Source organism: Somniosus microcephalus, chromosome 5, assembly GCF_052327205.1.
Source record: "Somniosus microcephalus isolate GS21.2 chromosome 5, FLI_Smic_1.0, whole genome shotgun sequence".
Taxonomy (NCBI): domain Eukaryota; kingdom Metazoa; phylum Chordata; class Chondrichthyes; order Squaliformes; family Somniosidae; genus Somniosus; species Somniosus microcephalus.
This window is the reverse complement of record NC_140991.1, coordinates 261,042,193-261,069,708: the sequence shown is the minus strand read 5'-3', so window position 1 is coordinate 261,069,708 and position 27,516 is coordinate 261,042,193. Positions and strand designations below refer to the sequence as shown.

The 27,516-nt window shown below is 41.8% G+C and overlaps 1 protein-coding gene across 1 annotated transcript in view; it reads left to right on the top strand.

The window, feature by feature from the left end:
• Positions 1-25,865, top strand: part of rbfa (ribosome binding factor A) — a 33,546-nt gene extending 7,681 nt beyond the window's left edge. Inside the window, exons 2-7 of the mRNA XM_085988878.1 lie at positions 8,181-8,223; positions 21,243-21,416; positions 23,341-23,453; positions 23,669-23,753; positions 24,041-24,126; positions 25,350-25,865. Coding sequence (XP_085845004.1) covers positions 8,181-8,223; positions 21,243-21,416; positions 23,341-23,453; positions 23,669-23,753; positions 24,041-24,126; positions 25,350-25,791 — 943 coding nt within the window. The 3' untranslated portion in view covers positions 25,792-25,865. The remainder of the gene's footprint in view (positions 1-8,180; positions 8,224-21,242; positions 21,417-23,340; positions 23,454-23,668; positions 23,754-24,040; positions 24,127-25,349) is intronic.
• The last annotated feature ends 1,651 nt before the right edge of the window (positions 25,866-27,516 follow it).

Genomic DNA, 27,516 nt, shown 5'->3' with positions numbered 1-27,516 from the left:
GTTCAGGAAAGATAGGGAAGGAAAGATAGGAGATGGTGTGGCAGTATTGGTTAGGAGAATGTTACAGTGTTGGAGAAGGAGGATGTCCTGGACGGGTCAAGGACAGAATCTATATGGCTAGAGTTAAGAAATAATAGAGGTGCCATTACACTACGAGGTGTATTCTATAGACCACCAAATAGTGGGAAAGATATGGAGGAGCAAATTTGCAGACAAATTACAGAGTGGTGCAAGAACTTTAGTAATAATGGGGGGTCTTCAACTATCCTAATATAGACTGGGATCATAATCGTGTAAATGGCAGAGAAGGGGAAGAATTTCTGAAGTGTGTTAAGGAGAACTTTCTTGATCAGTATGTTTCCGACCCGACGAGGGAGGGGGCATTGCTGAATCTGGTTCTGGGGAATGAGGTAGGTCAAGTGGAGCAAGTGTCAGTAGGTGAACATTTAGGGAACAGTGATCATAGTATCATAAGGTTTAGATTAGCTATGGAAAAGGACAGGGAGCAATCTAGAGTAAAAATGTTTAACTGGGGGAAGACCAATTTCAGTGGGATGAGATCTGTCCCAGGTAAACTGGAATCAAAGATTGGCAGGCAAAACTGTAATGGAACGATGGCTTACCTTTAAAGAGGAAATAGTTCAGGTACATTCCCACTAGGGGGAAAGGCAGGGCGATTAAAGTCAGGGCTCCCTGGATGATGAAAGAGATAGAGAATATGATGAAGCAGAAAAAGAGCGTGTATGACAGATGTCAGCTTGCAAATACATCTGAGAATCAGGCTGTATATAGAAAGGTCAGAGGAGAAGTGAAAAAGAAAATAAGAGGGGCAAAGAGAGGGTATGAGAATAGAATGGCAGCCAACATAAAAGGTAATCCAAAAGTCTTCTATAGGCATATAAATAGTAAAACAGTAGTCAGAGGAGGGGTGGGGCTGATTATTAGGGACCATAAAGGAGACCTATGCATGGAGGCAGAGGGTATGGCTGAGGTACTAAATGAGTACTTTGCATCTGTCATCACCAAGGAAGAGGATGCTGTCATAGACATAGTGAAGGAGGAGGTAGTGGAGACACTTGATAGGATAAACATTGATAAAGAAGAGGTATTAGAAAGGCTGGCTGTACTTAAAGCAGATAAGTCACTAGGAGCGGATGGGATGCACCCTAGGTTGCTGAGGGAATTGAGGGAGGAAATTGCGGAGGTACTGGCCATAATATTCCAGTCCTCCTTGGATATAGGGGTGGTGCCAGAGGACTGGAGAATTGCAAATGTTACACCATTGTTCAAAAAAGGGTGTAAAGATAAACCCAGCAACTACAGGCCAGTCAGTTTGACCTCGGTAGTGGGGAAGCTTTTAGAAACAGTAATTAGGAACAAAATTAATAGTCACTTGGACAAGTGTAGATTAATTAAGGAAAGCCAGCATGGATTTGTTAAAGGAAAATTGAGTTTAACTAACTTGATTGAGTTCTTTGATGAGGTAACAGGGAGGGTTGATGAGGGTAATATGATTGACATAGTGTACATGGATTTCCAAAAGACGTTCGACAAAGTGCCACATAATAGGCTTGCCAGCAAAGTTGAAGCCCATGGAATAAAAGGGACAGTGGCAGCATGGATACGGAATTGGCTAAGTGATAGGAAACAGAATAACGGTGAATGGTTGGTTGTTTTTCGGACTGGAGGAAGGTATACAGTGGTGTTCCCCAGGGGTCAGTTCTAGAACCACTGCTTTTCTTAATATATATTAATGGCTTGGACGTGGGTGTACAGGGCACAATTTCAAAATTTGCAGATGACACAAAACTTGGAAGTATAGTGAACAGTGAGGAGAAGAGTGATAGACTTCAGGAAGACATAGACAGGCTGGTGAAATGGGCGAACACATGGCAAATGAAATTTAACGCAGAAAAGTGTGAAGTGATACATTTTGGTAGAAAGAATGAGGAGAGGACATATAAATTAAACAGTACAATCCTGAAGGGGCTGCACGAACAGAGAGACCTGGGGGTATGTGTGCATAAATCGTTGAAGGTGGCAGGGCAGGTTGAGAAAGCAGTTAAAAAGGCTTACGGGTTCCTGGGCTTCATAAATAGAAGTATTGAGTACAAAAGTGTGAAAGTTATGATGAACCTGTATAAAACACTGGTTTGGCCCCAACTGGAGTACTGTGCCCAATTCTGGGCACCACGCTTTAGGAAGGATGTGAAGGCCTTAAGAGAAGGTGCAGAAAAGATATACAAGAATGATTCCAGGAATGAGGGACTTCCGTTACGTCAATAGACTGGAGAAGCTGGGGTTGTTCTCCTTGGAGCAGAGAAGATTGAGAGGAGATTTGATAGAGGTGTTCAAAATCATGAGGGGTCTGGACAGAGTAGATAGAGAGAAACTGTTCCCATTGGCAGAAGGGTTGAGAACCAGAGAACACAGATTTAAGGTGATTGGCAAAAGAACCAAAGGCGATGTAAGAAAAACTTTTTTACGCAGTGAGTGGTTAAGATCTGGAATGCACAGCCTGAAAGGATGGTGGAGGCAGCCTCGATCACGGCTTTCAAAAGAGAGTTGGCTAAGTATCCTGAAGGAAAGAAATTTGCAGGGCTACGGGGAAAGGGCAGGGGAGTGGGACTAGCTGAAGTGCTCTTGCATAGAGCTGGCATGGGCTCGACGGGCCGAATGGCCTTCTTCCATGCTGTAACCATTCTATGATATGCTGCATTGCAATCACTTCTCGATTGGAACAGTTCTACATTTCCTGCAGAGACTTTTTTACACACTTTCACTCTCTATTTTTGAATGAGAGATCTGGACTCTACAGTTATTGGACAACCATTTCTTTTACAAAATTGTCAGTTTCTTTGTGTGAGGTCAGGGCTTGCTTCTGCTTTGTCCATGCCTAAGCAATGAAGTGTCTAAAGTCATAGGACATCCTGTAGATGTTCATTCATCATCCTTGAAACTAGTGATCTGATACGGAAATCTAGGCAGCTGGCAAAGACATGCCACACTGCTCACACTTGAAATGCAATGATGAAGATGACTGCCGTCCTTGCGGGCTCCGTGCGTACCAGGCAGCTAAGTGTCCTTTGCTGATTGGTGCGCTCGGCTCGTTAAGAAAAAAGCATTTCACTGACTGGATTTCACTTGTTGTATTGGTTATGTGACAAATAAAATTGAAATTGAAATAAAAATTGAAATTGAATTGTAGTTAATAGGTCTTTACAATTCCTTCAGAATGTCAGCACATGAGAAGTAGCTCGCTACAAGCGCAACAAGTAGTTTGGGCTTACTCGTAAAAGCATGCATGTAGCTGTGTTACAACCTGGGCAGCCCCATGTGAGCATTCAGGTAGTCTGTGAAGTCCATTTAGAAATACAAAGTCCATCAGTCATGTCTCATTGCACAGTTCTGCTAGTGTTCTTTCATTCTACGACATGAAGAGGTATGTTTCATAATACAACTCATACAGGCAACGGCAGCCAATGTGTACAGCTGGTCCTTGATTGTTTTAATTCCTGCAGCATATTTCAAAATTGGTGTTGGTTGAGGCTTTGGCAACCATGTCCATGATTGGCTGCAGGTTGGTCACTATCTTGCCAGAGTTGTTTTATGTACAATTCAGTAGTAGCTAATGAGCTGGGTCAGTGCATCTCCCAACACAAATGATAACAATGCCTTGAATATTGTCTACACTTCTGAGCTACCATTATCCATAAGAAACAGCAAAGGATAGTTCATACTTCAGTCAAACAATTTGACAAGTTCCTTGACACCATAGGCCTGATTTTAAATATTGATGATTGAGTAAAATGGGCAGTGGTGGATCAGCCATTTGTTATACACCCGGCTCAAATTTCCTTTCCGATGGAAATTAAAATAGGGGAGGATGTATAATGGGTGGCCCATCTGCTACATCCTGTTTACCGTCACTGTCTGAAGTTAAAATCAGCCCTTGTGTGTCTCTCCAAACTTGGCTGCAGCATTGTCAATGGTTAGGACAGTAAGCTCAGACCATAACCGCTTCAGACATGCAATTATCTTCCAAATGCAAAAAGAGGTCAGATCCTGTCAACGAAGTATTACTGGAAATGGAATAGATTGCTTTTCATGGCAGAAATTGTAAATGTAATTAGATTTTATTAACTGTGTTTCCATGGAAGTTTGTCAAAGCAGCTGGTTATTTGGTTGCATTGAAAGTCATAGGGGGAGAAATTCGGTATCGCCCCATTTGGGGCGCAATTATCGGCCGGGCGCAAAGTGTAGCGCCTGGTGCTAATTATCACCTCCGATTGCAAACTTGGCTTCTATCGCCCCTGGAGGTAATTGGAGCGCTAAATCAGATGCTACACACCTCTCTTAAGGCGCTAACGCCGAGGAGCGAGGCGCTACCTCAGAGCGCTGGTGAAGCTCATGTGATGTCAGTCAGCAATGGAACACAGACACACTGGTGCCGGCCAGTTCTTAAAGGGGAGGGTCGATCTTGCTCTCCATCCACACCCTGCTCATTGCAGCCTTGAATCTCAGCCTGGAGAGACCTGTACATCAAATCTCCTGGAAAGAACAATGGAGAGGCCCAGGGAAAGAGCTCAGAGTGCAGTCCCCATAGTCTTCTAAATCGATGCAAGGAAGGTCAAATCAAAATGAACCTGCAAAGTGCTGCTCTGTACCCAAAACTCCTTCACACAGCGTTGAATATCTCCAGTAGTCTCTCTCTCTCAGAATGCGTGGTGCAAAAATGTCACCTACAAAAAAAGGCAGGAAGCGGTCGCCTTTAAATAGCGCTCCCCCAGTCCCTTCCCAACTGCAAAACGCTCCCCTCAACCTGTCGTTGGTAGCGGCAGGCGGTAAGACGGGGGGGGCGCCACTCAATATCTGGTCCGGGGCATTGCACACTCAACTGATGTCATGATCTGCTGGCACAGGAGATTGTGGCGGTAGTGTTTAGCACCGCCGCAAAATGCCTGGTCAATTTTGCGAGCGGCGCAAACATCGCCACGCCCGGGCGCTAGTTGCTTTGCGCCCCATTAGCACCCTCTTAAGGCACAAGTAGGAGGCGCAAACCAACCGAATTTTTCCCCCATAGACTCCTCTCACAAAGATAAGCAACTGGGGAGTGTTCACATTGTTGGTGCTTTTTTCCATTATAAGGCTGTATCTTCCGAATCCCTGGGCCTTTCCAGCCACTTGTTCTCTGTGGTCCACAGACAGTTGTTCACTCTTCATTGTTTGTGTTGTATGATAAACTGATATTGGTGAAGACACTTTGTTTCTCTGGCCAGACCAATTTCTGCCATGGCCTTCACACATTGCTTCAGAAATGTACCTTTTTGTAGAACAGCTTTGCAATTACGTCTGCCACACCAACTCTAGCTGGGTCACTGCCCTCTGCAATGCTGTTTGCAAGTTGGAAAACGTGCTGAAGTGGGAGTTTGTTCTTAAACTTAGTGACCTCACTCTCCACGTAGTCCTCAGGTCTCCACCATTTTTCTTCAGGTTTGATCTCTTAGTGCGTTTGTACTCAACACTGCACATAGTTTGTGACACACAAGACTAAGACCTTGTTCACACATAAGGTACTTATTTGGAAGAGAGAACCCTTTAAATCTATTTCCTGTTTCTTGGAACCCTTGTTTGTCATTCCTCAGACAAGATTACTAAGACGAGTAGGATGCTCTGCAACATTTATAACACACTTCTCTTTAGCAATGTTGAGTGAATTCTAGTGACCTGGCAATTCACACTTTCCACTTTAGAAAACAATCGTTGCATGGAACCATTCTTAACTCAGCATTGTAAGCACTTGCAATTCCCATGTGAGCCCCACGATTGTTGGTTTATGCGAGATGTGAGAAATTTAAGCAAGTGTAAAGCTACCTTTTAAACTTTCCATGTGAAACACAAGCCTTCAAACCAAATACTTTTCAAAAACCCAGCAGTCTCGGATGTGAGTGACATTGTAAATGTGATTTGGCTGGCCGACAGCTCAGCAATTGCCTATTTTCTGGCTGATGCCCTTCTCCGTCTCCTAGATTCACCTGGTGCTTTCTGGTCCATTTTCTCTGCCTTGCGACCCTTGAGTGTTTGTCCTGATTTTGGCTTTAGCCTGGAGGATTGTAAATGCCTGCTTCCCTTGTTGGCAGAAAAAGGCTGCTTTCCTCAAGCTTTACACTTGCTTAAATTTCTCACATCTCGCATAATTCAACTTAGGCCCTAAATCCCCCAATGTGGGACTGACCTTTTCCAATCCTTAAAATATCTTATGTGGCTCGGTGTCAAATTTTGTTTGATAATGCTCCTGTGAAGCGCCTTGAAACGTTTTACTACATTAAAGGCGCTATATAATTACAAGTTGCTGTTGTTCCATTACATCATTGCTTTGTGATTACTCCCAGGTGTCCATTTTTCTGCATGTCGGTGTGTTTGACACTATGCTGTAACAGTGTGATGGGAAGAAATACATTAGGCATAGTAAATAACATCTGAAACTTGATTTCCTGAACATTTTCATCAAGTCCATTTTTTTGATCTAAAAAGATTGAATTTGGAAATTTACAATTCAGATCACCTTACTTTGTGTTAATGGTGGTAGAATCTCTAACGTTGAAAGACTGTTGTGATTGGACCACCTATAATGGGGGGTTGAGCAGGCCAGAAGCTGCTGTAGACCGAGGGTTTTGGTCTGGAGCTGGAATAAAGGGAACCGATGAAAAGAATAGAATAGAATACAACTCCTGATCCACTTTGAAAGTTAAAAATGTTAACGATGGAAAGTGGGTCTTTGGGCTCCACAGATGTTGAGCCTGGATGAGGAGCAGGTATTGAGACTGCCCCAGTAATGTTTTAGGTTTCTATTCAATTTTATAAAGTTCCCACCTGACCTTTTACTTGAATCTCTGTTGCACCTCCTACCTTGTTGATTAATAACCCCACCCCGCTCCATGAAACACTTCTGATGAATGAGCTGGAAGAAAGGTCGGTCAGGCATTAATTTGCCAACTTAAAAAAAATGTATAGGTTTTAATCAAAAGTATAAGTCAATATTTGGCGGAATGCAGCAAGTAACATTGTTCTTCTCCTGAGGATGCAGCCTTTGTTTCAGTCACTGCATCACAAACTAATACTATTTGTTGAAGCAAATTATTTTGCGTTTTATGTTTTAAAATACTTGTTTCTTTTGCATGTGCATGTTTTGTAAGGTAAAGTAGTCTATGAACAGATGGCCTACTGTATCTACATAGTGCTCACACAACCTTAATCTGATTTCTCCACCCCCTGCCCCCATTGAATGATCTTTTAAAAAAAATTAGAAGTGTGAATCAAGCTGTCAAATTGACAAAGTTTTGATCTCCGTTAGCATTATTACAATGGTCTGATATTGTATAGCATACTGTGTGGTTTATTCAGAAATAATGATATGTATCTTGTGAATCTTCAGGAAATAATCCAAATGTAACTGTTAAAAGCTTATTTAGGTATGTTACAGGAAGGTTTCTGCAGTATTTATAAATAGAGCAGTTGTTATAAGAACCCCTTTTAATGCTAATTTAATTTGATGTCATTTTAATATTAGTGGAATAAAAACAAACTGATATTTTGGATACAAAAGCAAAGTACTGTGGATGCTGGAAATCTGAAATAAAAACAGAAAATGCTGGAAATACACAGCAGGTCAGGCAGCATCTGTGGAAAGAGAAACAGTTAATGTTTCAGGTCGGTGACCTGATGAAGGGTTCTGATGAAGGGTCATCGACCTGAAACATTAACTCTGTTTCTCTCTCCACAGATGCTGCCTGACCTGCTGAGTATTTCCAGCATTTTCTGATATTTTGGATAACTACACTGGTACTGGAAATTATTAGTGATTCTGAAATGAATCCTAAACCTTTACACCCCAGCCTTCGTTGAAATTGCAGAACTTGGGTTGAGCTCGCCACCACCATGCACACTCCTGTCTGCACTTTCAAAATGTTCCATGGGGAAGCTCTGCTGCATGTGTGTTATCTCGCTTGGTGGCAGGATTGTGATTCACAATGGCAATGTAATGGGGCAGGGGAAGGTTTGCTGGCTGCTAACTGTTCTGGGTAGCTCCCAGTCTCAAAAGTGTTATAACCACAGCCTAAAACTGTACCTTAATTAAATGTTTATATGCTCAGCCTATTGTTTTCTCTGCTTCCATACAGGAAGAAGTTTTGGTATGAAAGCCCTACACTTGGATCACAATTGGTAAGAATAGGTTTAGTAAATAAGCAAATGTGATTTACAACTGTAAGGATTGACATTTTTCTGACCAAAATAAAGTAGTCCTGGCCTTTGCGAGTCATGCAAGAAACCTGTTGGTTGGTGTATTCGAGGGAGTTCATGTGGTTTCTCTAGTAGTGAAGAAACATAGAAGATATGAGCAGGAGTAGGCCATTCGGCCCCTCGAGCCTGTTCCACCATTTAATTAGATCATGGCTGATCATCCAAACTCAGTACCCTGTCCCTGCTTTCTCCCCATATCCTTTGATCCCTTTAGCCTTAAGAAATATATCTAACTCCTTCTTGAATATATTTAATAAGTTGACCTCAACTGCCTTCTGTGGTAGAGAATTCCACAGGTTCACCACTCTCTGGGTGAAGAAATTCCTCCTCATCTCAGTTCTAAATGGCTTGCCCTTATCCTTAGACTGTGACCCCTGGTTCTGGACTCCCCCGCCATCAGGAACATCCTTCCTGCATCTAGTCTGTCTAGTCCTGTTAGAATTTTATAAGTTTCAATGAGATCCCCTCTCATTCTTCTAAACTCTAGCGAATATAAGCCTAACCAACCCAATCTCTCTTCATACGTCATTCATGCCATCCCAGGTATCAGTCTGGTGAATCTTCACTGCACTCCCTCCATGGCAAGAACATCCATCCTCAGATAAGGTGACCAAAACTTCACACAATACTCAAGCTGTGGTCTCACCAAGGCCCTGTACAACTGCAACAAGACATCCTTGTTCCTGTACTCGAATCCTCTCGCTATGAAGGCCAACATACCATTTGCCTTCTTAACCGCCTGCTGCACCTGCATGCTTACCTTCAGCGACTGGTGCACAAGGACACCCAGGTCTTGTTGCACTTCGCCTTTTCCCAATCTATTGCCATTCAGATCATTGTCTTCCTGTTTTTGCCACCAAAGTGGATAACCTCGCATTTATCCACATTATTCTGCATCTGCCATGCATCTGCCCAATTACCCAACCTGTCCAAATCATACTGGAGTTTCTCTGCATCCTCCTCACAGCACACACGCCCACCCAGCTTTGTGTCGTCTACAAACTTGGAGATATTACATCTAGTTCCCTCGTCTAGATCATTAATATATATTGTGAATAGCTGGGGTCCTAGCACCGATCCCTGCAGTACCCCACTAGTCACTGCCTGCCACTCGGAAAAAGACCAGTTATTCCAACTCTTTGCTTTCTGTCTGCCAACCAGTTCTCTATCCAAGTCAGTACCTTACCCCCAATCCCATGTGCTTTAACTTTGCACGCCAATCTCTTATGCGGGACCTTATCGAAAGCCTTCTGAAAGTCCAAATACACCACATCCACTGGTTCTCCCTTATCTATTCTACCAATTACATCCTCACAAAATTCCAGTAGATTAGTCAAGCATGATTTACCTTTTGTAAATCCATGTTGACTTTGTCCGATCCTGTCACTGTTTTCCAAGTGCTCTGCTATTACATCTTTTATAATGGACTCTAGCATTTTCCCCACTACCGATGTCAGGCTTAATTCCCCGTTTCCTCTCTGCCACCTTTTTTAAATAGTGGGGTTACATTAGCTACCCTCCAATCTATGGGAACTACTCCAGAGTCTATAGAATTTTGGAAGATGACCAGCAATGCATCTACTATTTCTAGGGCCACTTCCTTAAGTACCCTAAGATGTAGATTATCAGGCCCTGGGGATTTATCGGCCTCATTAGTACTCATCAAGCCTCGAGCCATAAATTATCTATTTTGCCTCAGGTCATGTAAAAGGCCAAGAATGAAACACCCCAATAATAAAGTTCAATAAACTACAATTTAAAATGGGCAATGATCAACAGCTATGAATAAAAGACAAACCAATCAAATCACTCCATTTTTCTTTGCCATTTACTTCAGTCAACCAACTACACTTATAGAAAAATACAATTTATGACATGGAAATTATATTTATTACAAAAGATATTTCAACCTACTCGTGAAATTGTCCACATATTGTTGGAAAACTGTGTTTTGCAACCTGAGGCCCAACTTCTGTCAGGGCCTGGAGCTCAGGCTTGGTTCTGATTCTGATACTGCTGTCTTTGTTCTTTAGAGCAGAGATAGTTAAGGGGAGATTTGATAGAGATGGTCAAGATCCTGAAGGGTTTTGATAGAGTAAATAAGGAGAAATTGTTTCCAGTGGCAGAAGGGTCGGTAACCAGAGGACACAGATTTACGGTAATTGGCAGAAGAACCAAAGTGCAGCAATGTCAGAGAAGGTGTGTTTTTTTTTTCTCTTCAAATGGCTTATAATTTTCTTCCTACTACCTGCCTTGCTGGTCTGATCACCCTAATTGAAAATGTGCACAGGGATTGGGGATTTAGACCAAATCAGTAGGTTACAGTTCAATTTTTATTCTTTAAATAGGTTGGGGACTAGGCCAGTGTGTGGCAGATGTCCTTCAACATGAGTAAGTGCAGTGTTATGCATTTGGGTTTATAAAATGCAGGAATACTTGCTAAAGGCTATATGTCAAGAGAGGGACTTAGTGATAATTGATCAATCCTTAAAGGTGCACAAGCAATGTGACGTGGCAATCATAGAATCTTACAGCACAGAAGGAGGCTATTCGGTCCATCGTGCCTGTGCCTGCTCTTTGAAACAGCTAGCCAATTAGTCCCACTCCCCTGCTCTATCCCCATTGCCCTGCAAATTTTCCCCTTCAAGTATTTATCCAATTCCCTTTTGAAAGTGATTGAATCTGCGTTTAGTGCATTCCAGATCATAACAACTCGCAGCGCAAAAAATGTTTTCCTCATGTTACCTTTGGTTCTTTTGCCAATTACCTTAAATCTGTGTCCTCTGGTTACCGACCCTTCTGCCACTGGAAACAGTTTCTCCTTATTTACTCTATCAAAATCCTACAGGATCTTGACCATCTCTATCAAATCTCCCCTTAACCATCTCTGCTCTAAGGAGAATAACCCCCGTTTCTCTAGTCTCTCCACATAACTGAAGTTTTTCATCCCTGATACCATTTTAGAAAATCTCCTCTGCCCCCTCTCGAAGGCCTTGCAGCCTTCCTAAAATGTGGTGTCCAGAATTGGACACAATACTCCATCTGGGGCCTACACAGTTTTTAATAAAAATTTAGCATAACTTCCTTGCTTTTGTATTCTATTTCTAAAGCCAAGGATCCTGTATGCGTTTTTAACAGCCTTCTCAACTTGTCCTGCCACCTTCAAAGACCTGTGTACGTGCACCTCATTCTTCCTACCAAAATTAATCAGTTCACATTAAATCGCGTTAAATTTCATCTGCCACGTGTCTTCCCATTTCACCAGTCTTTCTATGTCCTCCTGAAGTCTGTTACTATCCTCCTCACTGTTTACTACATTTCCGAGTTTCATGTCATCTGCATACTTTGAAAAAGTACCCTGTATATCCAAGTCCAGGTCATTAATATATATCAAAGCGAGCAGTGGTCCCAACACCAGCCCCTGGAGGACACCATTGTGCACTTCCCTCCGGCCTGAAAAACAACTGTTCACCACTACTCTCTGCTTTCTGTCTCTTAGCCAATTTTGTATCCACGCAGCCACTGCCCTTTTAATCCCATAGGCTTCAATTTTGCTAATTATGTGGTCGTTTATCAAACCGCTTTTGAAAATCCATAAACACAGCATCAGCTGTACTACAGCCATCAACCCTCACCATTACTTCGTCGAAGTTAGTCAAACAAGATTCACCTTTAATAAATCCGTGCTGGCTTTCAATTTATTAACCAATATTTTTCCAATTGCCAATTAATTTTGTTCCGGATTGTCGTCTCTAAAAGTTTCCCCATCACCGACGTTAGACTGACTGGCCTGTAGTTGTCGGGTTCATCCCTCTCCCCTTTTTTTGAACAGGGGGGTAACATTTACAGTCCTCCAGTTCTCTGGCATCACTCCCATATCTAAGGACGATTGGAAGATTGTGGCCAGACCCTCTGCAATTTCCACCTTTACTTCCCTTAGCAATCTAGGATCCATTCTATCTGGAATCGGGTAACTTTTCTACTTTGAGCACTGCTAATCTTTTAAATCTGTCCACTTTATCTATTTTTATTCCATCCAATTTCTCTCCTACCTGCTTCTTTACTGTGACATTGGCAGCATCCTCTTCTTCTTTAGTGAAGACAGATGCAAAGTACTCATTTAGTAACTCAGCCATGCCCTCTGCTGCCATAAGAAGATCTCCTTTTTGGTCCCTAATCGGCCCACCCTTCCTTTGACTATCCTTTTACTAGTTACATGTTTATAAAAGACTTTTGGGTTCCCTTTTCTTTTACCTGCTAATCTATTCTCATGCACTCTCTTTGCCCCTCTTCCTTTAAGAACATAAGAAATAGGAGCAGGAGTAGGCCATTCAGCCCCTCGAGCCTGCTCTGCCATTCAATAAGATCATGGCTGATCTTACATAAGAACATAAGAAATAGGAGCAGGAGTAGGCCACTTGGCCCTTCGAGCCTTTCCGCCATTCAATAAGATCATGGCTGATCTTCTACCTCATCTCCACTTTCTTGCACTATCCCCATATCCCTTAATTCCCTTAATATTCAAAAATCTATCGATCTCTGTCTTGAATATACTCAACGACTGAGCCTCCACAGCCCTCTCGGGTAGAGAATTCCAAAGATTCACCACCCTCTGAGTGAAGAAATTTCTCCTCATCTCAGTCCTAAATGGCCGACCCCTTATTCTGAGACTGTGACCCCTGGTTCTAGACTCCCCAGCCAGGGGAACATCCTCCCTGCATCTACCCTGTCAAGCCCTGTAAGAATTTTGTATATTTCAATGAGATCACCTCTCATTTTCCTAAACTCTAGAGAATATAGGCCCAGTCTACTCAGTCTCTCCTCATAGGACAATTCCCCCGTCCCAGGAATTGGTCTGGTAAACCTTCGTTGCACGCCCTCTGTGGCAAGTATATCCTTCCTTAGGTAAGGAGACCAAAACTGTATACAATACTCATAAGAACATAAGAAATAGGAGCAGGAGTAGGCCAATCGGCCCCTCGAGCCTGCTCCGCCATTCAATAAGATCATGGCTGATCTGATCCTAACTGCCAATCCACTATCACAGAACCATCTCCTGCATCTAACAGAATTAGACACACGAAATAGGAGCAGGATCATGCTACACGGCCCCTGGGCCCGCTCCGCTACCCACAGGGCCATGACCGATCCGAACCTAGACTCATGTCCAAATTCCTGCCCACTCCCCGTAACCCTTAATTCCCTTTACTTCTAGGAAACTGTCTATTTCTGTTTTAAATTTATGTAATGATGTAGCTTCTACAGTTTTTTGGGGCAGCATATTCCATGGACCTACCACCCTCTGAGTGAAGTAGTTCCTCCTCATCTCAGTTTTGAAAGAGCAGCCCCTTATTCTAAGACTATGCCCCCTAGTTCTAGTTTCACCCATCATCGGGAACATCTTCCCTGCTTCCACCCGATCCAACCCCTTCACAATCTTATATGTTTCAATAAGATCGCCTCTCATTCTTCTGAACTCCAATGAGTAGAGTCCCAATCTACTCAACCTCTCCTCATATGTCCATCCCCTCATCCCCGGGATTAACCGAGTGAACCTTCTTTGTACTGACTCGAGAGCAAGTATGTCCTTAAGTATGGACACCAAAACTGTACGCAGTATTCCAGGTGCGGTCTCACCAATACCTTGTACAACTGAAGCAATACCTCCCTATTTTTATATTCTATCCCCCTAGCAATGAAAGCCAACATTCCATTGGCCTTCTTGATCACTTGCTGCACCTGCATACTAACCTTTTGAGTTTCGTGCACCAGGACTCCCAGATCCCTTTGTACTTCAGTACTTTCCAGTTTCTTGCCATTAAGATAATAACTTGCTCTACGATTTTTCCTGCCAAAGTGCATAACCTCACACTTTCCAGTATTGTATTCCATCTGCCAAATCTCTGCCCACTTACTTAGCCTGTCTATGTCCCCTTGCAGGTTTTTTATGTCCTCCTCACTCACTACTTTCCCTCCCATCTTAGTATCATCTGCAAACTTTGATATGTTACACTCGGTCCCCTCCTCCAAATCGTTAATATAGATTGTAAAGAGTTGGGGACCCAGCACTGACCCCTGCGGAACACCACTAGTTACTGATTGCCAGTCTGAGAATGAACCATTTATCCCAACTCTCTGCCTTCTGTTAGATAGCCAATCCTCTATCCATGCCAGAATATTACCCCCAATCCCGTGATTTTTTATCTTAAGCAATAATCTTTTGTGTGGCACCTTGTCAAATGCCTTTTGGAAGTCTAAATACACTACATCCACTGGTTCCCCTTTATCCACCCTATATGTTACTTCCTCAAAGAACTCCAGCAAATTTGTCAAACATGACTTCCCCTTCATAAAACCATGCTGACTTTGTCCTACTAAATTATGATTATCCAAATGTCCTGTTACTGTCTCCTTAATAATGGACTCCAAAATTTTAACTACCACAGATGTTAGGCTAACCGGTCTATAGTTTCCAGCCTTCTGTCTACTGCCCTTTTTAAATAAGGGTGTTACATTAGCAGTTTTCCAGTCTGCCGGGACCATTGCCGAGTCCAGGGAGTTTTGGAAAATTATTACCAATGCATCCACAATCCCTACCGCCACTTCCCTCAAGACCCTAGGATGTAAGCCATCAGGTCCAGGTGATTTATCCGCCTTGAGTCCCATTATTTTACCGAGTACCACTTCCTTAGTGATTTTGATCGTGTTTAGCTCCTCCCCCCCCCTTTAGCCCCCTGTTTGTCCAGTGTTGGGATATTCTTAGTGTCTTCTACTGTAAAGACTGATGTAAAATATTCATTCAGTGTTTTTGCCATCTCCATATTTCCCACCATTAATTTCCCGGTCTCATCCTCTAAGGGACCAACATTTACTTTAGCCACCCTTTTTCTTTTTATATAACTATAAAAACTCTTACTTTCATAATCTATCTTCCCTTTCTTAATCAATCTTTTTGTTATTTTTTGCTGTCTTTTAAAGTTTTCCCAATCCTCTATCCTCCCACTAGATTTGGCTACCTTATATGCCCTTGTTTTTAGTCGAATACTATCCTTAATTTCTTTACTTAGCCACGGATGGCTGTCTTTTCTTTTACACCCTTTTCTTCTCAGTGGAATATATATTTTTTGGAAGTTGTAAAATAACTCCTTAAATGTACACCACTGATCATGTATCGTCTTACCCTTTAATCTATTTTCCCAATCCGCTCTACTCAATTCCGCTCTCATACCTTCATAGTCTCCTTTATTCAAGCTTAGCACGCTTGTTTGAGATCCAACCTTCTCACCCTCTAATTGAATATGGAATTCAACCATGTTATGGTCACTCATTCCAAGGGGATCCTTTACTGGGACATTTTTAATTAATCCTGTCTCGTTACACAGGACCAGATCTAAGGTTGCCTGCCCCCTGGTCGGTTCAGTTACATACTGCTCAAGAAACCCATCCCTAATACACTCAATGAACTCATCCTCAGCCCAGCCCTGCCCAGTACTCCAGGTGTGGTCTCACCAGGGCCCTATAAAATTGCAGTAAGACATCTTGGGGGGGAAAAATTCAGTATCGCCCCATTTGGGGCGCTATTATCGGCCCTGCGCAAAGTTTAGCGCCTGGCACTAATTATCGCCTCCGACGGCAAACTTGGCTTTTATCGCCCCTGGAGGTGATTGGAGCGCTAAATCAGGCGCTTCACACCTGTCTTAAGGCGCAAAGGTCGAGGAGCGAGGCGCTACCTCAGAGCGTGGGCGAAGCAAGGAAGAGCAAATCTAAATGAACCTGCAAAGTGCTGCTCAGTACCCAAAACTCATTCACACAGTGTTGACTCTCTCCAGAAGTCTCTCTCTCTCTCAGAATGCGTGGTGCAAAAATGTCACCAACAAGAAAAGGCAGGAAGCGGTCGCCTTTAAATAGCGCTCCCCCAGTCCCTTTCTGATTGCAAATCGCTCCCCTCAACCTGTCGTTGCTAGCGGCAGGCGGTAAGGCAGGGGGTGCCACTCAATATCCGGTCCGGGGCGTGGGGTGCCACTCAATATCCGGTCCGGGGCGTTGCGTGCTCGACTGACGTCACGATCTGCCGGCGCAGGAGATCGTGTCGGTAGTGTTTAGCGCCGCCGCAAAATGCCTAGTTAATTTTGCGAGTGGCGCAAACATCGCCACGCCCGGGCGCTAGTTGCTTTGCGCCCCGTTTGCGCCCTCTTAAGGTGCTAACGGGAGGCGCAAGCAACTGAATTTTCCCCCCCTTTACTCTTACACTCAAATCCTCTTGTAATAAATACCAACATACCGTTTGCTTTCCTAATTGCTTGCTGTACCTGCATGTTAACTTTCAGTGATTCGTGTACAAGTACACACAGGTCCCTCTGAACACCAACATTTCCCAATCTCTCACCATTTAAAAAATACTCTGCTTTTCTATTTTTCCTACCAAAGTGGATAACTTCACATTTCTCCACATCATTATATTCAATTTGCCATGTTCTTGCCCACTCACTTAACCTGTCTATATCCCCTTGAAGCCTCCTTGCATCCTCCTCACAACTTACATTCCCACCTAGTTCTCCTCTACTTTTTGTATTCAGTTTGGTTCTCTACTGAATTTTGAACCTGACATTTATCATAAGTCTCCTTTTTCTGTTACATTTTAATCTCTGTATCGTTAGTCATCCAGGGAGCTGTTGCTTTGGATGTCCTTCCTTTCTCCCTCGTGGGAATGTGTCTCGTCTGTACCCAAACGATCTCCTCTTTAAAGGCCTCCCATTGCTTATTTACTGTTTTACCTGCCAATCTTTTATTGCAATCCACCTGGCAGATCCCTTTTCAACTCACTGAAATTAGCTCTCCTCCAATTAAGTATTTTCACATTTGATTTCTCCTTGTCCTTTTCCATAACTACTCCAAACCTAATGACATTGAGATCACTGTTTCCAAAATGCTCTCACGCTGAAACATGCTCCACTTGCCCCACTTCATTCCCCAGAACTAGATCCAGCATGGCTTTGTTCCTTGTTGAGCTGAAAACATACTGATCAAGGGAGTTCTCTTGTACACATTTGAGGAATTCCTCCCCCTCTTTGCACTTTATACTATTATTTTCCCAGCCGATATTAGGATAATTGAAGTTCCCCAATATCACTACTCTAAAATTCTTGCATCTTTCTGCAATTTGCCTGCAAATTTGCTCCTCCATATCCTTCCCACTATTTGACCTATAGTATATAAACCCACCAGCACAATAGCTCCTCTGTTGTTCCTTAATTCTAACCAAATATATTGTCTTTGAACCCTCAAACACATCATCCCTTTCTAGTGCTGTAACAGTATCTTTGACCAATATTACCAATCATCTCTTTTTTCTTCCCTATCTTTCCTGAATACACTGTAGCTAGGAATATTAAGTGCCCATTCTTCCCCTTGCTTGAGCCAGCTCTCTGTTATTGCCACTGTATCATAATCCCACGTGGTTACTTGTGCTTGCAGCTTACCAACCATATTTACCACACTCCATGCATTTACGCACAAGAACATAAGAAATAGGAGCAGGAGTAGGCCACTCGGCCCTTTGAGCCTGCTCCACTATTCAATAAGATCATGATTGATCTCCTACCTCAACTCCACTTTTCCGCACTATCCCTATATCCCTTGATTCCATTAGTATCTGAAAATCTATCGATCTCTGTCTTGAATATAATCAACGACTGAGCATCCACAGCCCTCTGGGGTACAGAATTCCAAAGATTCACAAGCTTTTGAGTGAAGAAATGTCTCCTCATCTCAGTCCTAAATGGCTGACCCCTTATTCTGAGACTGTGACCCCTAGTTCTAGACTCCCAAGCCAGGGGAAACATCTTTCCAGCATCTACCCTGTGAAGCCCCTTAAGAATTTTATGTTTCAATGAGATCACATCTCATTCTTCAGAACTCTAGAGAATATAGGCCTAGTCTACTTAATCTCTCCTCATAGACAAACCCCCCATCCCAGGAATCAGCCTGGTGAACCTTTGTTGCACTCCCTCTAAGGCAAGTATATCCTTCCTTAGGTAAGGAGACCAAAACTGTACATCGTACTCCTGGTGTGGTCTCACCAAAGCCCTATATAATTGCAGTAAGATTTCCTTACTCTTATACTCCAATACCTTTGTAATAAAGGCTAACATACCATTTGCTTTCCTAATTGCTTGCTGTACCTGCATGTTAACTTTCTGTTATTCATGTACAAGAACACCCAGGTCCCTCTGAGTACCAACATTTCCCAGTATCTAGCCTTTTAAAAAATATTCTGCTTTTCTATTTTTCCTACCAAAGTTGATAACTTCACATTTCTCCACATCATATTCAATCTGCATTCCAAACCCATCTTAGTCTGCCTTGCATTTCCCCACTGTCTGATCCCTCCTATTTCTGAACAACTCTTTATTCTAATGCTGTTTGTCTCTCCCAGTCCTCTATGCATCTTGTATCTACTCTCTAATGCTTCATCCTAGTGCCCCTCCCTCTGCCAAATTAGTTTAAATCCTCCCCCACAGCACTAGTTAGCCTGTTGGGAAGGCAATAGGGTTTTGGGTTATAGCACTAGGGCAGTGCCAAATAAAGCTGAAGAGCACTATACTTGGCTACAAAATGCTTTAGTGTGGCTGCACTTGGAGTATTGTACCAGGTTTCTGTCCCCACACATGATGGGGGATATCATAGCCCTGGAGAAGGTACAGAGGAGGGGAACCAAAATATCCATTCTTGGGAGCCCTTACTTATCAGAATAGACTGCAGGAGTTGAACTTTTCTTTTAAGAGAAACACAAATTTACAGGGCTTGCAATTGAGGAAATGAAGATTAAATTCAGTTGGATAGGGTTTTTGAGATGGATTGGGATGGACCACAAGGCATGCAATTAAAAATCTTCAGGCAAATAATTGTCTTAGATGTTAGTAAGTAATTCTTTTCAGAGTCATCACCCTCTGGAACAGATTGCAAAGCTTTCGCTGAGTATGCGTTTCATGCAGTCCTCAAAGGGAAGTGAACAAGTTCCTGAGAGAGGGCCGAGAAGCAGTTGGTTATGACGAGAGACTTGAGGTACTGGGACTATTTTCAATAGACCAGACAAGGTTTAGGGGAGATTTAATGTAAAAAAATTTAATTATGTGTTCTGATATGGTCAGTAGGGAAAGACTGTTTCTTCAGGTTTGGGAGTTGAATGGAGAGTAGATGTCAATTTAAAACTCCTCGCTGAGAACAAAGTAAGAGGGTAGGATAAATAAGTTTTGCAAAAGCATTAGAATACTTTGCTACAGGTAGTAGTTGAGACAGAGACCATTGCATCTTTTAAGGGAAAAGTAAATAAACATTCGAAGCAAAGGAAAATACAGGGCAGCTAAAATGAGAACAGCAGTCAGGTCAAGACGAGGTAAGGTAAGTTTTTAAAATATATATATATATACTAGCAGGGGAGCCCCGCGTTGCAGGGCAATTTTGGGGCTGGTGGATGTGTGGGCCGGGAGCGTGGGACTGGATTTTGGTTGTCGGCAGTTTCCAGGGCTTTTTTGGGCCTGGTGGATGTGTGGGCCGGGAGCCTGGGACTGGATTTGGGCTGTCGGCAGTTGGAGAAGCCTAGGCCCGTTTTGCACTGTTTTTTAACCTAAACATTTCTAGCTTTTAATACCTTCAAAGATGAAAGTTAAAGTACTTATAAAACATTTTTGGTAAATCTTTTTTTTTTTTTAAAATAAACTGACCTGGATTACCAAAGTTTTTAGGTGCCCTGGCTGCTGTATAATGGCTGACAGATCCCTGAGATGAAAACGATTAGTCCCGCCCACACACACACCGATTGGTCAACCATCAGGTGACTGAACTGTAGGATTGGTCAATCATGACGGCACAGGATTGGTCGACCTTGGCGTCAGTCAATGCTAATGAGTGGATAATGAGTGGAATTTTTAAGGTATTTTGTATAATGTGCAAACAATTTTAGTCCGACCAAAAAGTAAATACGCCTACAAGAGTCCCCTAATGATGAGCTTTCTTTTGATATAACATATGTGTAGGTACGCTCTATAACTTTTGATTGTATAGCCGGACAGACAGACAGACAGAGAGACATACTGTTTTATATATATAGATTTTTTTATTACAACTTCTTTGTGGGCCAGGAGGAGCAGAAGTCCCATTAACATAAACCGAGCCTACCTGCTGTCGTTCCTGGATTGGCCAGCTGCACGCTTTGCTATGTTCCCACCTGGGAGTTAAATCAAGCCCAGTTGGCAAAATGACTGAATCTTATGCTATAAAACTATGATTCTAGGAGGACATTTTGAGGATAAATTGCGAGTCGGCTGGGATTAGAATGATTCGTGGGTACTACAATCTCCAGGAGCTTCGCTTGAATGCCAGTCACTTGATGCTTCTACCTTGCAACCTCAAATTCATAAGCACTTAAACTCTGATTGATCTAGGCCTTTGTTTACTTAATAATGTGAATTTTGCACCTTTTTAAAGGAACAAATTTCTATCTAAGCAGTAGAATAATTTATTGTGCATTACATGGTATAACACCCTGTGTTAAGAAATCAGCATTGCGTTGAATGAGCAGTTAATCTGTATTTTGGTGGCATTTGTTGAATAAGCAATGTTGGCCTGGATACAGGGTGAATAGTGCTGTGGGATTTTCCTTAACATGCAAATGGATCACTTGATCTGAAGAGCAACAATGCACCACTGGAATGTCAGCCTTGATCATGTGCTGATGTCCCGTAGTGGAGCTTGAGTCCACAACCTTCTGATTAGAGACGAGAGCACTACTGACTGGTCCAAGCTGAAACATTTAAGAGTTGAGATGAAATCAGTTTCACTAGATTTGGCCCAATTTGGATCTACCTGGATATTATCTCTGTAGGATCTTATTTACCATGGAGATTTACAATTGCTTAGTTTCATTTACTGTTTTTGTATAGCTTTACAAGCCCTCCAGTTTGGAGAATATATTGAAACCTCAACGCAAGATGCAGAAAGAGGACACTATCCGAATGAGAGCACTCAATAATGTTCTTTATAAAGCAATCACAGAGCTATTGAACCGTAATGAAATCAGCCCAGAAGTATATGACCACAAAGTGGAGATATCCAAAGTAGGTACAATTTAATTTTTTTCAGAATGTATTATTCTATCCAAAGGTATAGTTCGGGGGAGGAATCAATTCAAACTATTTTAATATCAGAAATTTGTAATTTACTGGGAACTCAATAGTGAAAACTCATCTGTGTGCAATATCCTCACATGCACTGGTGTTGAACTGGATTTTTTTTAGAATTAACATTGTACAGAACATAGAATATAGTAAGGTTTTAGGGTAAGATGACCATTGATTCATCTAGTTATCCTTCCGAACCTCCTATCGGGTTTCTTATCTGGTCGTAGAAATAAAAGTTCTGTTTCCTAATAGGAATTCATCCAATTTTTTTTGATTTTAAAACCTACCTCGGTTTTCTGTTCCATTACTCCCTTGCACCCCCACCCCACTACCACCCTGTGGTATTTTAAAATATGCCTACGTTTCCTCTTGTCCTTTCACTTCCATCACTTTAGATAGTGTCTCCTACAAGTCCTATGTCCGAAGGAAGAACTTGCCTAAATCCAGATTTTTCATAACTGTAAAAGTCTTTAGACCTGTATCACATATCCCATGGTCATGCATTTGTGGAACAGAGCCAAATGCTTTCCGGAAATCCAGGTAGATAACCTGCACTATCTCACTGTTAACTACTTTGATCTGTAACCTCTTAAAAGAAATCTGGTAAATTGAGCTGACACAACCTGTCCCTCTGACCCCATGCTGCTCTTTAATCAGACTCTGCCCTTCCAGATGATCCCTTATGCTATTTTTGATCAAAGTCTGGACCACTTCCTCCACAGTCGAGGTAAAGCTCAAGTCTTTAATTTGAGTGTTTGCCCCTTGCCCCTTTTTTTAAAAGCTGGGGGATCACATTTGCTACTTTTCAATCAGTTGGTTGCAGTAAGCTTTGAAGGATATCGGTGAGGGGATTTGTAATCTCTTCAGCCAACAACTCTACTAGCACCCTTGGTTGAAATTGTCAGAGCCTGAAGCCTAAGGAATTATAGTCTGGTCTCTCCTTTACACTCCTCCCTGTACTTGGGCATCTCTTTCCTATCCCTTCCCTCAGTGGCTAAAAGCAAATAATGACTTAGTAATTCTGCCACTTCCCTGTCTTCAAATACCATCTTCTACCCAAAGAAAACTTGATACATTGAGAACTGCACATGATGGATTGGGTCTCTGTTTTTAGTGCTGTGTGAAAATTCTGCAGATTGGTTTGGATATCTGCCTCAATGCTTCCTCAGCCTCTTTACTGGATTTTAGTAGTATCTTAACACTCCTAAATGTAACTTATTCTCATATTTATGTAAAATCAGGTATCTGTGGGTTCTTCCTGTTGTGCAATTGTAATATATTGACTGTAAATGGAAATAAGTTGATTTAACAGTAGGTGATTAGAATGTAAGGTAATGAATCCAAATGGAAAAATTCTACAGTAGGTGCAGAAGATATGGGCTGGTAAGTCAGCTAGCAATTACAATTTAGAAATTACTTCGAAAATGTTTCCCTGTGCGCTATTTATAGTGAGATTGCAACTGTCTTTTATGAAGAATGTAATTGATTTTGCTGCAAATAGCGCACAGCAAATCTTTACTATTATCTTATAATAAAAATGTAAGCAAAAGGACAAAATCTCTGGGAAGGTAAATTTTATTCTGAAAATGCTATGAAAAATCTTAAGAACTTTTAAAAAAAAAATCAAAACCAAGGGATGAAATATTTCATCCTTTGGTTTCTTTGAGAGAACCCATTCATTTAAAGTTTGGAAAATTATTTGAAATGGTGTAAATAATACTGGCTGATAACCCAGTTGCAATGATCGTTCAAAGTGTTTAAAAACCTGCTGACTCCTGGCAATCTACAAACCAAGATTGAATCCACAGCTGTACAGAGTTTGGCAATGCATTGATATTGGGATATGCTGCTGTTATTATAGGTTCTGTTGACTGTGGATTTTTCGGCATGTCGAGCTTACTGGGTGACAACTGGTTTCGTGGAAAAAGATGATCACATTCAGCAAGTCTTAGAAAAATATTCCCCTCGTGTAAGGTAAGTGTCATCACCACTTTTCTATTAAATTGAGCCCCGATCATTACTCTGGCGGTTCGATGTTAACTAATCAACATTTCGTGTATCTATAGTTTTCAATGCAACGTTCATAGAATCGAGATAATGAGAATGCAGTGCAAGCATTTATTGGTTTAGAGGTGGACAAATTCCAATCAAATCAAAATGTCAATTTTTTAATTTTTTTCAATTTCTAGACACCTTCTCATTACGCAGCAAGTCATGGGCAGTGTTCCTCCAGTGGTCTTTGTTAGAGACCGAGAACAAGCAGCGATAGCTGAGGTGCGTAATATTCACATTTCTGTGATGACGTGAAGTGCAAATAGCCTGTATGCCAGCAAATGAGGCTTCATGTATTGCTATACCCTTTTGTAGTCTGTCCTGAACAGAATAGTGTGCCTACAATTTGACATGAACATGATTCCTTTGTCATAGAGATGTATACAATTTGACAAGATCAGAAAAAAGCAAAAGATAAAACAGTTAATTCATATATATCATTGCTTTCTATCATGCAGTCTTTTAAAAAAAAACACAGTATTAAAAGCAAATTTTACTTGCTACCACAGGTAGAAAGGTTGTTAGAAATTGCCGATTATGGCTCCAAAGAAGAGACTGTGGATATCGCACAAGTTTGGAACGCAAAGCATTTTGGGTAACTACCATTTATAACATTATAAACAAGGGTGTTTCATCCTGCAAATTTCCTTTTTGATCTTTTTAACAAAAATAAAAGATCAGGATATTTGTAGCTAATGTCATGTACTTCTGTCATGCATGCCATGTAAACTCCTCATACTCACACAAATGGATTTTTGACAGATTCAGTAGATGCATTGAAGCGAATACCAGCATATGACAAATGACTTTGTCTAGGCACAATATTTGCAAGAATTAAACTACCAGTTAACCAGTGTTGCACTATGTCGCTAAGCTGATAGACGGAGAGCACTGTGGCAGTGCAGCATTTCATTCTTGGGGAAGAAAAGAAAACAAAACAATCCGAGAGCTCCCAAAGCACCCATCTTCTGGGCTGATCAGAGCAGACTTGACAGTGGATTTATTTTTATTTGTGCCATGAGGGCATCTGATGAGGATGCATTTATTGCCCATCCCTGATTGTCACAAATGTTGTATTTACAACTGAGTGGCTTGCTAGCCCCATTTCAGAGGGCATTTAAGAGTCAACCACATAGTGTAGACTAGAGCCATGTGAAGGCCAGACCTGGGTTATTAATAAACCAGTAGGTTTTTACGACAATCCAGCAGGTTTCATGGTTGTTTTCTCTGGTGCTAGCCTACAAATGACCAAATCTATTGAATTCCATTCCATAACTCACATGAATTCGCAATTTATCAGTTGCTAGTCCAGTCCCTTAACCATGTGACTAAGGCTGCAGCCTAGAGCACCCCATTCCCCTGGTTGCAGCAGAATGACCCACTTAAAGCAGGGGATGGGTGGTTGGGGGGGTGTGGGTGGGCAGTGGGAGGGAGTATTGATTCATTCAAATGCAAATTTCATAAAATATAATTTTGGGATACAGTATATGAGTAATTTGAGACATGACTTGTGGTAAGTGTAGCATGCTTGGGAGGAACCGGTGACTTTGTGCCTATGGTTCCTAAAGGTCTCCATCACTGGGGTTTTCCTCGTGTTATGTCTGGGTCTGTTGTTGACTAATTGATAGAGATTGATTGCTATGATTAGTCAACTCCATTATCATTGTATCATGCGACTACCAGGATGGCAGAAGGCAAACTCAATGGACCTTGGTCTTTTTTCATCTAGCAATTGCTATGTACAGGAACACTTAATTATTTTAAAAAGTGAATTTTCTCTAGATCACCATGTCAAAAATGTATTTTTTTTTATTGTAGACAAGTTCCTCCAGACTCTGCTTTGAAGCCTCCTTCTCGAGAATCTACTCCTGTCTCCTCTGACCTGCCTCCATCATCTCCTGAAGTAGATCTTTTTGGTATTGACCATGACTTACTGAACAAACAAATACTGGAATACAAAAAGAAAAATAATGAAAAGTTATTGGAAACAAATAATTTTACGTTGTCAGAACAGCACCAGGAGCAACTAGCTCAGCTTAGAAAACTAAAGAGAATAAAGAAGAAAAAATCCAAGTACAGGCTTGATGATATCACACCCGAGATGTACTTGTTAGAAAAGTACAACATGGACTCTTTAATGCCCAACACGTTCTCAGACAGAGAAGAGGAACTGAAGGAAATAGATGAGGAAGTGAAAGAACTCGAAGTGGAGGAAGAAGATCCAAAAAATCAATTGAAAACTCCAAAAGGCGTAGAGTAATTAAAGTGTGTGTCTGTGCCATGTGTTTCTAAATATTTGCAATTTGTAATTAAATTTCTGTTCTTTGGTGCTGAGTAGCTGCGCTTTACTTGAAAAGAAAATTAGACTATAACCCTTCATATTCCCTTTTTATGAAAAGATGAGTGCTGTGACTCTTCGCATGGGAATTATTCTCCGGTTTGGACTATTACTGTTTATTAGTCATCTAAAAACTTTGGCAAAACTCCTCGGGTGAAGTGATCGATCAGTGGTGTGCATTGATGTTCCATCTAATTTTGCTGCAGAAAGTATGATGAAAGTTCATGCGTACAGCTTGACATAGGAATATAGAAGTTGCCGTCCATCTAGCTGGTCCCAGAGTTCAAAAAGTACCACACTACTCGGTTATAACTTTTTATTAATACCCCCTTTCACCAAAAAAGTATAGAGTCCCTGAGTACAGCTGTCAGGAGGGAGACATTGAGATCTGTTGAGCACGGTAACCAAGTATTGGTTGTCTCTTGATTTTCGCGCCACCCCCTCCCCACGCACTTAGAATTTCCTTTCCTTGGGTGGTCTTTCATTTACTGCCATCTATTGGGAAAAATGGGTACTGCAAGAACCATTTTTATTGCGGATGTACTTGTTTTAAAAGATTACAATAATCCTTCAAATTTGGATTCCACTATAGGATTAATTCTTGTATTTCCACAGTTACAGCACCAGATCATCATCTATGATTTCCTGACTTCCATTTTTTTTACACTAAAAATGCTATAGCTGTTTTAGGATGAGAAATTGTATACTTTTTGTTGCCTTTGAGAATAGATGGTAACTAGTTGATTGCATAGCCCAACAGTCAGGGACGTTCAGCTATTGTCTGCTTGAGATGGATAATTGTTAATGATACCTAAAGGGCAAGCCAGATGGACCAAATTTATTTTGTTCTCCCCTTCAGAAATGTATTCTTGCATCAGCATGTTTTGATAATTTATTTGAATTTAGTCAGTGTTTAGATTCTACAAAGCTTAAAACCTATTCACTCCAATTTTACTTATCATTCTCTCCTCCCCTTCCCCCCCCCCCCCCCCCCCCAAAAAAAAAGGTGGCAGCTCATGTTGAATACAATTCCACAACAGCGGCAGCATCAGCCCTCCTGTACTTCATCCAATCTTGGCGTCTTGTAAACTTGGGCTCTGAGTCAAAAGTTTGTGGATTCAAGTGCCTTTCTGCAACTTGAGCACGTAATCTATACTAACACTGCAGTATTGAGGAGTCATCTTTTGTTCCTTAACTTGTCCAATTACCATCTCCTTTTGCCTTGCACCATCATCCCTTTTGTCTTTTAATCTCTTTTGCCTTCCATCCTATCACAGACCTTCCCTTTCATCTCTCCTCCCCTCCTCCCTTTCCCTGCCCCAGACTTGCTTAAAAATCTGTTACTTCTCCAACTTTTTCCAGTTCTGACGAAGGGTCATCGACCTGAAACGTTAACTCTATTTCTCTCTCCGCGATGCTGCCTGACCTGCTGAGTGTTTCCAGCATTTTCTGTTGTTGTTTCCGATTTCCAGCATCCGCAGTATTTTGCTATTGTGTAGTATTGAGGAGGTACTGTATTGAGGAAGTACTGCATTGTCGGTGGTGCATTTTTTCCACAGCAGGGAGATCTCTCCATTGCCCTGACCAACATTCGTCGCTCAACCAACACTACTAGAACAGTTTGTGGGACCTTTTAAATGTGTGCAA